Genomic DNA, 16025 nt, shown 5'->3' on the forward strand with positions numbered 1-16025 from the left:
CACCAGCAAATGCCATAATTTCATTTATAGCTGAGTAAAATGCCATTGTGTATATATACTGCAATTTCTTAATCCATTCACCTGTTGACAGATATCTAGGTTGATTCCATAAAGGAGTCACTCTTGAATAAATATTCATGCAACTGTTCTTGACTACAGAGTGACCCTGAGAGGCAAAACCAGAGAAGTGTTCCCTAGACATTCTAACACTTACCATAATCTGAAAACACAAAAATACTGCACTTGGATCTGAAAGATATGTGTGCATGCTTATTTTTGCTTATAGAACAATTACATGCAAGAGCTCGCTATGCAAATAACTAGAAATGCCAATTTATTATTAATGTTGAGTAAAACTGACTTTTTTTCACTTGTTTCACTAAAGGTATACAATTGCTATGGTTTCAGCAATTCCTTTTTTCATAGGTATTAAGTACATGACTTCATGGCTTGTTTCCATAGCAACAGCTTTACCAATTCAAATATCCCACATATACAACCTCTTTTCCTGTTCACTTAGTACTAAATTTTCATCTCAGTGGTATTCCTCTTTCTGAAAAACATTCATAGAATTTTAATGTGAAACCATATTAACAAGTAATCCCTGCAACTCATGTTAACAGTGACCCACTATGTCTTTTGAAATGAAAATACCCTGCCAAAGGAGCGAAAAATCTTATGAATGCTTGCTAGGCTTTTGTATTTATGGAGTCCTCTCTTTATATTCAGTATGCTCATGATAGTGACTGTTCCTAGGATGTCATTTTCAGTGGAGAGACTGCCGTATTCCTGTAGTGCATCTTCCAGTTCAGTTTCTTGAGAACCACTGGGTTTGCGTTTGATCTTAATTCGACACACATGCTAGGATTATCTATAGGCTTTCTCTGCAGTTTTGTCTTGTCAAATGCAAAGCTCTTCATGACTGATTCCTTTGCTTTTCCCTGGTGATCAGCCCTATCTGAAGCTTCTAGAAAGCACTTCTCTGATGGTTGAGAACCTCAGCCCAAAGGCTACCTTGATGCCAGTGTCACCTTACACACCCTTTCTTAAGGACTCGTGCTCTGGGACTTAGGAGGTGTCTTCTATTCCCATTCAAACCTTGTCAGGGATGGGCCACTTAAATCAAATGCCCTTATCTGTGAAGTGGGAATGATAAACCTCTAAGGCATGGCTTCAGATGTTCAGATCAGGAGGCCCAAAGCCTTTTTCTATCCTCACCATCAAATAATCATCACCGTAAAAAAAACACCTTGATGACGAAGGCACTATTTTTATGAGCTTTTTGGGCTGGGAAAGAAATTCTACAAGGTTATAGCTAGTAATTACAGAATTCATGGAACCTTAACCTTTGAATTTTTTTTTTTTTTTTTAACAAATCAAGAAAAAGAGCTGGTGATGCACAGCTGTTCTCCAAATCAAAAAAGATTCTCACCTGCCTGGGCTAATTTTAGTATAATCTTGCTTCTGGGGAAGAAGAAACTTTGGAAAATGTCAGAGATAACTGGAAGTTGGAAGACCCTTGGGTGTCATTTACATACAAGATTCTCCTGAAGCAACAAAGAAGAATATTGCTCAAGACCTCTACTTACAATCAGAGAACTGAACTGTTCCCCATTGGAGTCTGGAGTGATCTGAAGCCTTCTGCTTAGTTCCTCTGACAGCTCCTGAGGGCTGGTTCGAGACACTGGGGAGGAGGGCGGTGGGGGCAGAGCCAGGCCAAGCGAGTCTCCAGCCATATTCACTTCTTCTGAAATGGTCTCCCAAGGCTTTCAAGGAATGAGACACTGGGGTAAATGCTAAGAACTGGAGATTGTCCTGTCCTCAATGAAAACATACAATAACCATGGGGATAGCTATAATTAACATGTAGTCAACACTTAACACGAGGCACACAAACTTCACGATCATTATGAGAAAGAAATGACTCCTGTCCCAATTAACAGATGAGCAAACTGAGACATGGACTGTAACTCTCTTGAGGTATAAGAGCTAGTGAGAGGCATGGCCACCAAGATGTGACCAGGATGCCTGGTGCAGGGGCGGTGCTTGCACACCTCTAGGGCACGAGCCAGCGCTCTGAGCTGCAGCCTCTTGACAGCATTTGTTAAATGTACTTGGGCTAAAACAATCTTCTCAGGAGTGCACCAATGATTTCCATGGGTTTCTTTTACTCTAACTGCTGAGGATTCATAATGAAAACAGCACAGATCCTACAAGCTGTAATTAAACACTGGAATAAAGCAACTTCTAGTGGATTTATTTTAAAATCATTAATTTGCTTTTCTAATTGTGATCACTGCAACAGTTTGTGAATGGTCTTCTTTTCAATTCAATGTCTAAAAAGAATATATTTCTAGCAAGGGAACAGAGCTGTTAAGACAGCATGGAAGTCAAGATTATTGTTTGACGCACTACCACCATTAAAAGAGAAGATTATAAACATTTCTATTGACCCAAATTTGTATTTTTTTTTGGTCATAAATCTCCTTCAAGATGTCAAAACAACTCAGTAAAAACTTGACTGTGAGTCGTGAACAAGTAATAGGGCTTGTTCAACTGTTCAAACATGATAACCTGATGTCGTTTAATAAGATATGGTTAGACTCTGGGGGAAAAACAAATTACCAAGTGAAAGTATCTTCAGATTTTCATACTAGAAATAATGTTATTCCCTTTTGTGATGATACAGAGTCACATGTGCTTGTCAAATACGGCTTTTTACAAGCACTTGCTAAATTAATTAACACCAGATGGCAACCCATTCGCTGTGCGAATCATCTTTACATCCTAGACAAGAGTCACTGAGAAGGAATCACGACAGGTCCTCCTCCTACCTCAGGGGTCTCTCCGCCTTCCGAGGCCTCGGGCTCCAAATCCTCGCTGATGTGCCTCCGAGAGCGGAAGCGTCGGTGTGCGGCCTCCTGGTTGATCTGCCTGATGTTATTGTCCGACTCCGAGGACACGTCCCTAAGAGTGGGGTGGGGGTGCAAGAAGGGGAGTGGCATTTAGAACAGCCCTCCGACAGTCTAACCTTAAGGGCAGCACGCCAGGACACCAGTGACACCCACTGACCACGGCTGCTTGCCAGAGAACTCTTCCATCTATCTTATCTTGGGGAGAAAGCAAGGCAAGGTCCCTTCCAATTAAGTGCATGCTGTCTGTAGTGTAGCGGTCACAATTTTTAGGGCATCTTTCAGGTATACACAGTCATCCCTTGGTATCCATGAGGGACTGGTTCCAGGATCCCCTCCCCTTCCCAAGGAAACCAAAGTCACAAATGCTCAAGCCTCTCATAGAAAATGGCACAGTACCCATCATGGGCTCCCACACACTGTTATTGCTAGGTTATTTATAATACCTAATACAGTGTAAATGCCATGAAAATATTTGTTATCCTCCTTGTTTAAGGAATGACAATAAGAAAAAAAAAAAGTACAGGCATGGTGTTTTTTTTTCCACGTATTTTTCATCTGGGGAAACCATCAAGACAGCACTGATGATACCTCAAAATGTACTTCAGTATTTAAGAACAGGAATCAAAGTCCCCCAACCCATGTGGCACACGAGGCATCTGCAAGGAGGTGAGAGGCAAGCTCACACATGCAGCTCATCGGAACAAAATCCTCAAGGAGTCCAGCCATGACAAAGCAGCTACTTCGGTCATCAGCAATTGACCCAAGATAACTGACAGCATAAACTCATGGCTACAACTGGACAAGAGAACTGCTGACCCAGCAGCTGCTTTCTATCTTATTCTGACAAAATCTCAAGAGTCCTAACACCACATCCTGCTTCCTTCCAACCTACTTCAAAAATCTGAATAAACACCAGGAACCAACTTCCCAAGTTCACTGGGATTTAAAGAATACTAAAACATCTTTTTGGGGGATAGTGAGAGGGGTCACATAAGGTTCCCAGTTCAGGATTCGAATACACTGATGTAATCTTGAAAACATTTTTGCCGCATATTACAGGTAATGGTCCTTTGGGGGAGAAAAACTCCTCAGAGGCTTTCAGGGTAGAAGTTTAAATTCTAAAATGCTTTCCAGAGGAAACTCTCAGCACACTTTCAATAAGATCTGATATTCCATTAACAAAAATTATGTTGCAAGTTGATATTACGGACTAGATGAAAAAGTTATTTCAGATTAAATGAAATATAATATTAAGAGCCCAATTATAGATTCTTTCTAAAACAAAGGTTTTAAAGTTTCTAGTGCAGTCTCAGACTAATTTATGCTATATCCCAAAAGGTGCCTGCTGAGCCCCCGAGATAGTGACTAGTCTGCAATTAGCAGCTGTTGGCAAGTAAGTGGATGACTTTTCAACAGGGACTTCCTCAACAGCTGAGCATTTCCAACGGACATCTTTACACTATGAGCTTTCCTGGTCAAGGGGCAAGTGTGCAGGTTAGTGTGCTTCTATTTAATCTACATTTAAATCATAATTCCTTATCATTAGTGTCTGGATTAATGTTTTATTGTATTTGTATGCCCAATACACAAATGTTTGTCACTCTTAACTAAAGACCTTCTTTGCCTATTGTACAGTTATATTACATATAACTAGAGTAAAACAGTACACTTCATAGAGATCTTCAGAAAACATTATGATCATAGAGGGAATTATTAAAGTCAAAGTATGTAAAAGTATATTAATAAACTTCTGAAAGCATGAAAACGGAATTATGAAAAATGACACTTGGCTACATTAGCAAACAACGCTGTATGTGTGATTTTATGTAGTTGCCACTTTTAGATGACATCCAATTCTTAAACACACAATGGCTGAAATACAATCAATAGACAACAGAAAAATTTGGAAGAAAAATGATCAGAATACATTCATAAAGTGTGTGAACAATTTCAGTAGTAAGGCAAAGGAACAGTACACATCCTCTTTCACTTTTTGAGGATGTAAGCAATTTCTCTTTAGGACAAGCAGCATCACTTGAAAATATTTCATATCCAAGAGTTTTGTCAACATTTTAAATCTTCCTTGAAATGCCAGTTGCAGTCACACCAAGGGTGTAACCTGTTCGTGCTGCTAAGTGACTGTCCCTAAACAAGGTGCGTTGTACATGCCGGGCTCTTACAGGGACTTAGAGAGGTGCAGAAGAATAAAGATTTAATGTTACTATGTCTGTATCTTTCTTCCTTCAGAAATATATGAAAATCTACTGTGCCAGGTTTTTTTTTTTTTTTTTTTTAAAAAGAGATGCATTTACAATCAATTATGTCAATTTTCCTTATCCAACGAGCTCAAATAATCAGTGATCAGGGTGAAGTAGAAATAATTAAACAGCAAAAGAAACAAGATAACTCTGAATTTGAAATTCCACCCAGGGGCTTTCATGGTCTTAAGCAGTAATGGGGAAATGTTCACACATGGGAGGCCGCTGCATTTAATTAAGTGAGTGAGCGAGGGGCTGGCGAAACCGAGACTAGAAGTTGAGAGTGCAGGGCCACTTACGATTATTTCTGAGAAATTAACCACTTCAGTCCCAAGTTTTCAGATCTGCAAATATTTCAGTGACACAGATGTATTAAAATAGGTCCATATTTGTTGCTCTAAGTTCATGTAGGTGTTCCATAACTGGGACGATGGGACAAAAGGGAAAATGGAAAAATGACTTTCCTGGGGGAAAGAAAATAAGAGGAGGCTATTTCGGTCTTCCTTGGGTCATTGCTTTTCATACACATTCTTCACTGACTTTTGGGGAACATGGCAAGAGAGAGCATGGGTCCACCTGCCTTGAAATCAAGCTTAGGGCCAGCCACAGAGGAGTGTGTCAGATCACTTCATCCATGGTGCAGTAGTGACTGCAGGGATGACCTGAAGCAGTGACTGCACCTCCAGTCACTTCCAGAAGTGGCCCCTGTTGGACAGTGGTCCATTGAGAATGTATTTTGCTGCGGTCCAGGAGTAGAGCAGCACAAGGCTTCTGAGGACCTGGACAGAAGAGGAAGGCCGGTCAGCTGAGACCGTGCAGTGGCCCAGGAAGGGCATGCCCCAGACTCTTGGTTCTTGCTTTAGTTTGGGGGGATGGGCTTCTACCCACAGGACCCAAAACAAGAGAAGGGAACGGTGACAGGCCACTGAAAGAACCAGGTCTGTGTCTGTGGGTGGCAAGAGAGCAGGGCGATGAAGAACCCCGTGGGAATGTCCCAAGGGCAGCAGGGAGTCAATGACAGAACTCAAACCTGTTCTCAGTGGGCTTGTAGCAGGTGGGCAACATCGGTCACTGAGGTGGTCACCATTTGGCTTGGCACAAACAACCACTGTCTGACCTCTTGACTAGGATACTCCCTAACAGCAGCCATTTCCCTCTAATGGTGCTGCAGCATTCTGTGAAAACTGGGTTATTTTTGAATTAAATCAATTCTCAAAGATAATTCTGGGGGTCCAAGTTCTTTTGACCAGACCTAACAAAATTGAGGGAAAAGAACCCCAATCCATGAAAGTACAGAGGAGATGAAAGGTCTCTGTCAAGGAGACCGACATCCCCCTGACTTTTGTCTTGTTTTCTAGAAGCCGAGCCATCTGGAAAGGAAGGCATCTTTGTGTTCCACCAAGTTCTGCTGATGTCCTTCCTGGCTCAGCCGCTCCCTCTGGTACTGATGCCTCACTGACAGGGACAGCCATGTCCCAGTTTCTCCTGGAACCTGAACTCATGCCAAGAACTGCATTTCCCCTCGCTGCTCCTGGCTTAGTGAGGAGCCAGCATTACGTGGGGCGCACCCTCTGGTTTGCTTTGGTTCTCTGGGACACACTGTCCTCAAAGGTGGTACCGTTTTTCACCAAGTTACTGAGGTACAACTGACACACAGAATCTGTACTTATTTAATGAACACGTGGTGATGAGTTTGGAGATGGAATGCAGAGAAAACACTCCAAAGTGTCTTCTCAGGAATTCCCTCATCAGAGCTTCATAATTCTGTGAGGTCAAGAAAGTATCAAGTGTCCCCATTTATCTCAAAACCGCAGACTTCAATCTGCAAGGTACCGATGAACAAAGCTGAAGACCTTTCCATCTGTGTGTTAGCTACTTCTGCTTCTTCCTTTGTGATTTGGTCCCTTTATTGTTCCTGATCCCTCTTCCACAAAGGTCACGTGATACTCTGGCCATCTTAGCAATGCCACCTTTTCAGGTGCTGTCTGGGGGCAGGTGGAGGAAGGTGCTCCATTAGGGTATAGTTACTACTTCCCATCACTGGATGCAGCCAAGCCCAAGAGGGGTCCATGGTCAATTTTACTACAAACACCTAAAGTAGTCAAATGACTTATCATACTTTTAATAGCTAAGATTTTTAATGAGAGGGAATATGTGAATAAATAAAATTATGAGCAAATAAATAGTATCAACTAAATCATGTCCATTTGTATTTCTATGGGAAAAAAAGATAGCCAAGAAGAGTGCGGCATTACCCCAATGTCTTGATAGTTATGTTGTTCTGGGAACAATGGGCTAATGGGCAGTCCAAAGTGACCAAGGACAAATGATACTCATGAGAACCCAGCTTGGAGGCTCAGGGAGGATCAGGTATTCATTGCTCCAGATTCTGTAAGCTTTACTTCCAAATTAAGTAAAACTTAAACCGGCCAAATTGGTCACCTTCTCCACTTTAATCACATGCAGAGTATCTCTGCGCTCTCTCAGAAAGGTTTATAAGAACACTTCTCAGTATACTGCTAACACCACCTATCTAAAAAGTATCACTAGCAAATTTCTTTCAGAATATGGGTTAAAGAGAAAATGTTCTCAGCTAGTATTCCTGCCTTCATTGCATATTGAGGATTATACAATAATTGATAACTCCCCACTCGTTTTGATTGCTAGGAAGCTCGTAAGTTCTAGAATAATTTTTCTTTTCCTTAGTACTTTGGTTTTGCTCTTTCTTATGTACCACTAGATTTACATCTTGCTCTGCATTATCATTTAACAACACCCTGCTTCAAAACCTTTTATAGTAGTTGAGGTTTAACTAGGATTCATTTGCTTTTACGAAAAAAAAAAAGGTGAGGGAATAAAACATCAACTGGCTCACTGCATCCCTGAAGCTGGTGAATGATTATAATAAATAATAACTATTAATTCTTACTTTCCAAATCTCTAATGCATTTCTAATCATCTAAAGGGGATAATATATACATTTCCCAAAATGCAAAAAAAAAAAAAAAAAAAAAGCTTTTCAGAGGGTTTCCAAATCCAATAATTTAAAGAAATAAAAATCAAACAATTCAAAGGAAAACAGAAAACTGCAAAGCCCGTTTGCTTGTTTTGCATTCTGGGTCAGTCAGGAGAATCTGCTAAAGGAGAGGGAAGCAATACAATCATTAAACATACAATAACTCCTGGAAAAACAGATGTCAGGATTCCATGTAAAGAATACGTGCGAAGCAAATCAGCTCATATTGAAACTGCAGCGCAAGACATCAGGTGACAGCGTCTTCCCTCCTGACCCACGTTCGCTGGCTCTCAAGTCCCCACCTCAGTGAGGAGCCACTTGCTTGACTGACACATGGTTAATTTCCCAGCCTCGTCCCAGAGTCACCCTATTCACACCTAATCTGCAGGGGTGACCGGGTGCCCCCACACTGTGTGGTACTCACATTAGGCTGGGGCGGTGCCACTGCGTGGTCCGGTTGTTGTGATTGACATAGTAAGTACGTCCCAAGTTGTCCACCTTCTCTTCCCACCCTGGGGGCAAAGGGGGAGGGGGAAGCTCCTCCTGGTGCTGAGAAGCCGAGTCGTTGGAGTCAACAACTTCCCACCCATGCTGTGAAACAAAATTCAATGAAGATTATGAGGTTATTTCTTCAGATGGTGGGGAAAGAGCCAGTGTTCTGTGACCTCCTGCCTTGCTCTGCCATGCCCTGGTTCTTGCAATGGCTTCGTGTGTCACAATTTGGATGAATTTAAAAAAAAAATAAAAAATAAAAAAAATAAATGTAAGTCTCAAAATCTTTTGAGCAGTGGTCTTACTCATGCTGCCTGCTAAGAGGACTCCACTGCAGGGAGCCACACAGGTTGGGATATGCAGTCTGTGAAGTCACTTAAGTCACATTATACCCCTGTCATGTTTCCTGTTTGTTATTCTGACCTGAATAACAGGGCTGTAGGAAGCCAATGACCATGGGCCACGTTACAGCTGACATTCACTGGACACCTCCTGAGGGTAAAGGTGAGCCATAAACCCAAACGTTCTAACAGAAAGCATGGCCCGGGTGATCGGAAAGCCCAGGGCTCTGATGGTCCCTGGAGGATGGCCCCGAGGCCAGCATGGAGAGGAAGGGAAGCCTCTGCCCTGGTCAGCTCTAATCCCAGGAGCCAGAAGAAGTTGTCCAGAAGCGGCTGCTGCAGCCTCCTCAGACTCTGCACACAAATAGGCTTCGTGGTACCGGGGTGAGAGTGACATTTTCACAACGCATACTTTAGGCATTAAGTATTGCTTTCCTAACATCCCCTAGTAAAGTCACTGGAAAATTAAGTAATTCACTGGTTAGTGCAGTTGGAAGGCAAGAAGAGTGTAAAAAAATTCCTTGGATTTGAAATAAAAATCTGTTGCTGTGCTGACGAAACATCAGCCTCCACCACGGCCTGCCACCCACTGCAGTCCTTTCCACGTGTGGGAGCTGCGAAGCCAGCAGCCAGCGCCACCTGCGAACATGGCTTGGTACTGGTGGGGGGTTGCTCAGCTTGCCCACAACACATTATTCACGTATCGAGTATACGTGACAGCTGCAAACAGATGTGGAGACAGCCTCAGAGAGGCCTGTTCAATGGGCACTTTCAGAACAACGAGAGTGTGTCCAAGGGAACAGCACTGTCTGAGGCGTGTGAAGAAAGGTACAAGGGGACCCATGGCACAGGTATGTGACCAGAAAGCTCAGAGGCCACTATGCCAGGAGGGCAAAAAAGTAAATTGCTCTGGACAACTAATCTCAAAATGGTATTTCCAGAGGAGAGCTCTTCTAATGCAGGCTATCACCTGTGGGTCAAATGAATAAGAAATGGAGAGAGACCTTCTGAATCACCTTAGCCCCCCTCTGAGGCAGCTTCAGGTACAACAAGGAATTTAGGGAGAGCTGAGAGCCCAAAGCAACAACAGCCCTGGCGAGTGAGGGGAGTCTTGGGGCAGAGGGCTGTCCACAGAGTATTCCACACTGTCTAAAGACCCACTGTCCAGTTAGTGTCACAGGAGGAGGAAAACAAGCTCAATTTTACTAAAATACACTGGTAGACCATCAAAAATGTATCTGGGGACACTAAGTGTTCTCATATTTAACTTTATAAACTTCTTTCCTCTTTCAATGACAAAGCCTCACAGTGGAATGTCAGGGCACTGAGCCAGGAAGGCAGGCCAGGGCCTGCGGCTCCTCTGCATACCTCCATGTCGTCCCTCTGCTCACTGTTCTCGTCATCTTGACCTCCGTTTTTCGGCATGTAGGCCATTTTCAGCCGCAAAAATCCCTTCACTCGAGATTTATGACTGCGTAAAGGGAGAAAATTGGTCATAAAGGATATGGCTTGCTTACATCCTTCCTGCTTACAGGGACTGCTGAAATTGTCCCCCAAGAAACCAGTGCCTGAAGCCAGCAGGACAGCACCCCTCCCACGCCCACCCCAAGCCTCACCTTCTTGGGCGGAGAAGAAAATCCTTAAATGTATAGGGTCGCTCCATGGTTGGATCTTCTGTCTATGAGAAGAAAAAGTAAGTTAGGCTTCCATGCTCCTGACAGTTTTGTGTTTTGGAGACAGAAATCTGGGTTCTAGAGAATACGTTTTCATACTTTAGAACGTGGCCAAGGTGAAAGGAACCTGGTTCCTCCACTGGTACTAGATGATTGATTGAGCATTTGATAGGACACGAGGTTTTGTCTACTTAAGATCCACTAGATGTCACTATCCACATCGGGTTTTAGGAGCCAACCGCTGCCACAGACAAATGACAAAATTATAGCCATTGCTGCCAAGTGTAATTTCTAACTTCAGGGTGCGGCCTCAATCTCAGGGAGTTGATCAGCTTCAGAGAACCAAGGGTCACTGGTGTCTTATTTTCCCTTGTGACTCAAGAAATCTAAATGTAGAGGCCTCAAGACCTAATTTTTGAAGGCAACTTTATTTCTTGCATTAAAACATCATGTCATTAGCCTAAAAGAATTGACAGATTTATCTCCAGCACAGAGACCAAGGAGTGCCACCAACTGATCCTTTCTTGGGACTTACTTTTTAAAGCTAGGAGCTTTAAAATGAGATGAAATCTGTTCATATGAAAAGAAATCAGTATTCACTTTATTGTACGAAGTTGTCTGTCCTAACGAAGCAGGACATTGGGAAACATAAGTGTTACTATTATTTTAAAGGATTTTAAAATATATTTCTAGTTGTAGATAAACACAACACCTTTGTTTATTTTATGTGGTGCTGAGGATTGAACCCAGTGCCTCACACGTGCTAGGCAAGCGCTCTGCCACTGAGATACAGCCCTAGCCCTGCTACTTATTATTTTAAAAAAATACTACACTTGTAAAACCTCAAATATCTAGACCCTTCAATTAAATGCAATTTAAAATACTTACTTTTATAGCAAGAGACAAACCACAGTACAATGATTTAGTATACAAAGGATGTGTATGCGCAAACTATTATATTTGAAATGGTATCAGCTGACGTCATTCCTTGCTTTAACCTCTCAATAGCTTCCTATTTGTTTCGTAATAAAATTAAAATTCCTTCCTATGACCTACAAGGTATGAGACTGGGTTTTTAATTACCTTTATCCTCATTATGAACCAGTCTTCCTGACCACTCCTCATACTCCAACCATCCTGGCCTCATCTGTCATCTGTGCCAATCACATCTAATCCTGCTGTAGTAGGACCCAGCCCCTGGCAGGTCTTTCTGCTGGACAGCTGACTCCAGATGGCCTGGCTGTCTCCATCTGCCATCTCACCCCCAGAGCCCTCATCTTAAACTGTCACCATGGAGCCTACCTCGTCTTCCTCTATTGTACCGCTCTCCTTTATCTTCCCCTATTGCTATCTGAAATTATCCTGTACTCTTGTTTATTGATGAGTTTATCATTCATCTCTTCTAGGATGTAAGTCCATGAGATCAGAGACTTGAATGTGCTCACCCTGGATTGCTGGTGCCAAGAGTATTGCCTGGCGCTCAGCAGGCACAGATGTAAGTTTATTTGCTCTATCAAAACTACCGAGGCCCTGAAATTCTAGTGTATCATTGAACAAAGTCAATTATATTCTCTGGACTGTTCTTAGTTAAAATAGTAAATCGAAATCAGACATTTTGGGAACATTTTCTACCAAAAAAACAAAGTTAAATATACATTACCCATAATGGAACATTCAGTAATCAAGAATTCTACTGCTGGTATGCCTTCATTTTTTCATTTATTCAAGCAACAAACACTTCTAGAGCAGTGACGGGTGGCTATGACACAGTCCTGGCCTTGGGGTTCAGCTGCATGGGTGGGGCCGTCACAGTGCAGGGGGCTCTGTGGCTCCACACATCCACTGACATGGGGCCGCTACAATCTCTAAGACTTAGGGTGGAGGGAAAAGACTGGCTCTGACTTGGGGATCAAAATGATTCTGGAGTGAGTGGGCAGGTTGTGGCAGGTGGAGAAGTGGGAGGAAGAACAGCACAACCTTAGGGAACCCACAGCATGAGCACAGCTTACAGGATCTTAGCACAAGGACCCGGGAATAGAGGAGAGAGCAAGGGAGTGAGTGGGGAAGAGCAGCACTCAGCAGACTCAGAAGTGAATCTGTGCACACACCATGTAGTTCAAACACCAGCACTTCACAGATTGAGTGGTCTGTGCCCCTGGCTTTGTGTGGCCCAGAGGGTCCTTACCTCTCTGTGCTCCAATGTCCTCATCTACAAAATGAATCAGTGACTGGATCTTAAGAGAGTTGTTGGGAAGGTTAAGTCGGTTAGTTGTAGTGGCTTACCACAGTCCTAAGGTGCCTACCACACCTAACAAGCTTGGCCATTATTGCCATGAGTCAATTCTACATTTTCATGTCACAGGAGTATTGCCAACTCAATGCTGGGCAACAAGAGGCAGGGCACTAAAGATGAAAATTCACCTTCATGGAAATTCTCCAGCCTGAACAGGATGGTAACCATGTAGATAACTACATGCATTTATCCAGGTCACAACCTGCTCATGCTACCTGGAGAGAAGCCAGGTGGGGATCCCAGGAGGGTACCAAGGATGCTCCTAGTGAGAAGCCATCACAAATAGATGCAAATTCAAAAGAACATACCCTGCTGTCATCCTAAAGAGGACAGTTGCTTTAGCAAAAAGTACAGTCACTATGACACATGGTGAGATAAATTATTTTTGCAGGCAAATGGACAGGGGGAGGGTCTCCTAGGTCTTCAAACTCAAAATCTGCCTGCAACCACCAGAAGCTCCCAAGCTTCAGGCTACTCCTGTCCCCCACACCCTTGACTGTGCCTAGGCACACTGATGCTGGGGTGGGGTCCAGCACTATGAACAACCTGCCAATTGTTGGACAGGTAATCTCTCTCCCTGGTCTTAAGTTTCCTCATCTGGAAAATATACTTGGGAATACATAAATACCCTTCAACTCCCTCCACATTCCGTGACACTGGATTCTGCACACAAGAGAAGGATCAGTTGCCACGAGCTGTAAATAGAAAAGGGGTGAAAGAATGTTGACCACCTTGGCTACCCTCAAGTACTAAACAGCAGCTAGGGCAGCACCCTGAAAATGCTTTTTACTTTGGGAAAAGCTAAAGGTCAGAAGTTAGCCATGGCTGCACCAAGCAGCACTTGACTGAGGTGGGAGACGGAACATTGTAACAAGAGCACTCTGCCCCCGGGGCACTGCCCACAGAGGTGGGGTTTTTGGCTGGGCAGAGGTGGGAGGGCTGGGGTCTCTACAGGCAAGGGAGCTACAACTGAGCAAGAAGAAGAAAAAGCTCAGAAGCACAGTGAGAAAACCCCATCAGAATTTCATTCTGTTGTTAATACAAGCCCCAGAGTTATTTTTAATCCCTAAATAATTGGTAGATACGACTAATCAAATACTCTATGAACTTTTAAGTAATTATGCACTGAATTTAGCAAACAAATGTGAAAGCGCAGTTTAAAACAATCAACAAACACGTACAGTTACAGCTATCTAGGTTTGCTCGGGTGCCCAGAGTAGAAAACAAGAGATACTGCCTTTAAGCTGCAGGTGACAGGACCCGCAGGCACAGCCTTCCATTTCTGCTGCTGCCAGCATCTCCTAGGTAACACGCATGTCATCCCAGCCACCAATGCCTCTGCTTAGGAGCACTGGACCAGCTCTGGGGCTCTGTCACAGAGCTGGATGGAAACTTGGTCTCATCGGTGCATGCACCCTCGTTCTATGGAAAGCACCCTTATTCTAGGAAGACATACTATCTTGGTTAACGTTAACAGGCAACTCACCCATCTCCCACATAGCAGTCAATAAAGCCTGACAGAGCCCTCTTCTAAAGCCTGACTTTTGGAGACTTCTTAGAGTAAGTATTCAGGTTTCCTTAATTCTCTGACCTACATAGAGGGTCAGCCTACCAATCCTATTTGCCCTCCCCTGGCTCCCCCTTCTTTTACTCCTCGCCTTGTAATGAAATAAAATGGAAAAGAGGTATTAAAGATGAGCAGTTAATCTGGAATAAAGCGATGGAAACAGAGGTGAATCCTACTTCCTATCTACTTTCCCCACAAATAAAACAGGAGGATTGAGTCTCACAACCACACATGAAAGTGAACCACAATTCCAAAATTTTCTTCCTGAATCTGGAAGTATCTGGTAAGAACCAAGCATTGGGGAATCCATGATCAGAGGGGTAAAAGACAGCTGAGAACTGAGGCAGTGTGTTTCTACCATGTGGAACCCAGGCTTCCACTACCGCCCTCCCCACCTCTTGGTTCCCAGCTGCCTCCTCCCTGTCTTCTGGCAGAGTGCCAACCTGGACTTGCACCAATGGCTCACAGGCCCAACAGGACACTTAATTAACCCAGGTACCCAGCTCCTGGCAGTGGGCTGTGGAGGAGTACGTGGGTCAGCTCCACAATGCCAAAGAGCCTGTTCACCTGTAGGTCTCCACTCTGGAGCTGCTGTTAGGTGAGCCCTGCAAGGGAGGCTAAGCAAACCCTCTAGTCTGCCTGGGAGGCATCTCTAGGACAGGAAGTTCATGACTGAAAATGGGGACACTAGAAGAGCCAAGCCTCAGAATCTGAAAGTGAGTTTTTACATTGTAAACACCAATATCCACTGGCAACCATAGCGACAGGCCTCTAGAGTTAACAAGGAAGAGTTCGCCAACAATCAGTTATGTGGCCTCCAAGATGTCCTTTTCCAAATCACACACAAAACATAAAACAGAAATATTCAAATTATCAAAAACAATTTCCTAACAATCATGAGAGTCTACCCCAAATCCACTTTCCTGTCTCGACCCTTGCTTGTCCCATTCCTAGTTTAGATGAGGGGTGTCACTGAGGGCTGGCACCATCTGCAGGCAGAAGCAAGCAAGGCAGAGACAAGCAGCTTGGGAGGCTGGGGCAGGAGGATCGCAAGTTCAAAGCCAGCCTCAGCAGAAAGAAGGCGCTAAGCAACTCAGTGAAACCCTCTCTCTAAATAAAATACAAAATAGGGCTGAGGGTATGGCTCAGTGGTTGAGTGCCCTTGAGTTCAGTCCCTGGAACCTCCCTCCTCCTCAAAAAAAAGAGAAGGGCTTATAATTTCTTGGGCAACAAGACAATGCCTCATTCCAGGTTTGAAATGCTTTAAAATAAATAAGTGAATAACACGTCAGCATGAAGGAACAGGCAGTAATACAGATTTGGAAAACATCCAAAATGCAAAGCCCTTCCTTATCTAAATTAAATATATTTAGTATGGTACATATGTAGAATTGGAGAGAAACAGCCTCAGGTGAGGGAAAAGAAATAAAAAACTCCCACCTGTGGTGCCCCGGTAGTAAGAACTCTTAT

At 43.5% G+C, this 16025-nt stretch overlaps 1 protein-coding gene across 6 annotated transcripts in view; it reads right to left on the reverse strand.

The window, feature by feature from the left end:
* The window catches only part of Nedd4l (NEDD4 like E3 ubiquitin protein ligase), a 140951-nt gene that overhangs the window by 65335 nt on the left and 59591 nt on the right, over positions 1–16025 (reverse strand). For all 6 annotated transcript variants that reach the window (XM_015482349.2, XM_015482351.2, XM_015482347.2 and 3 more), the window contains exons 3-7: positions 10639–10700; positions 10391–10493; positions 8614–8780; positions 2835–2967; positions 1590–1766 (exon numbers count right to left, since the gene is read on the reverse strand). In XM_015482349.2, coding sequence (XP_015337835.2) covers positions 1590–1766; positions 2835–2967; positions 8614–8780; positions 10391–10493; positions 10639–10700 — 642 coding nt within the window. The remainder of the gene's footprint in view (positions 1–1589; positions 1767–2834; positions 2968–8613; positions 8781–10390; positions 10494–10638; positions 10701–16025) is intronic.

Source organism: Marmota marmota, unplaced genomic scaffold (assembly GCF_001458135.2).
Source record: "Marmota marmota marmota unplaced genomic scaffold, marMar, whole genome shotgun sequence".
Taxonomy (NCBI): domain Eukaryota; kingdom Metazoa; phylum Chordata; class Mammalia; order Rodentia; family Sciuridae; genus Marmota; species Marmota marmota.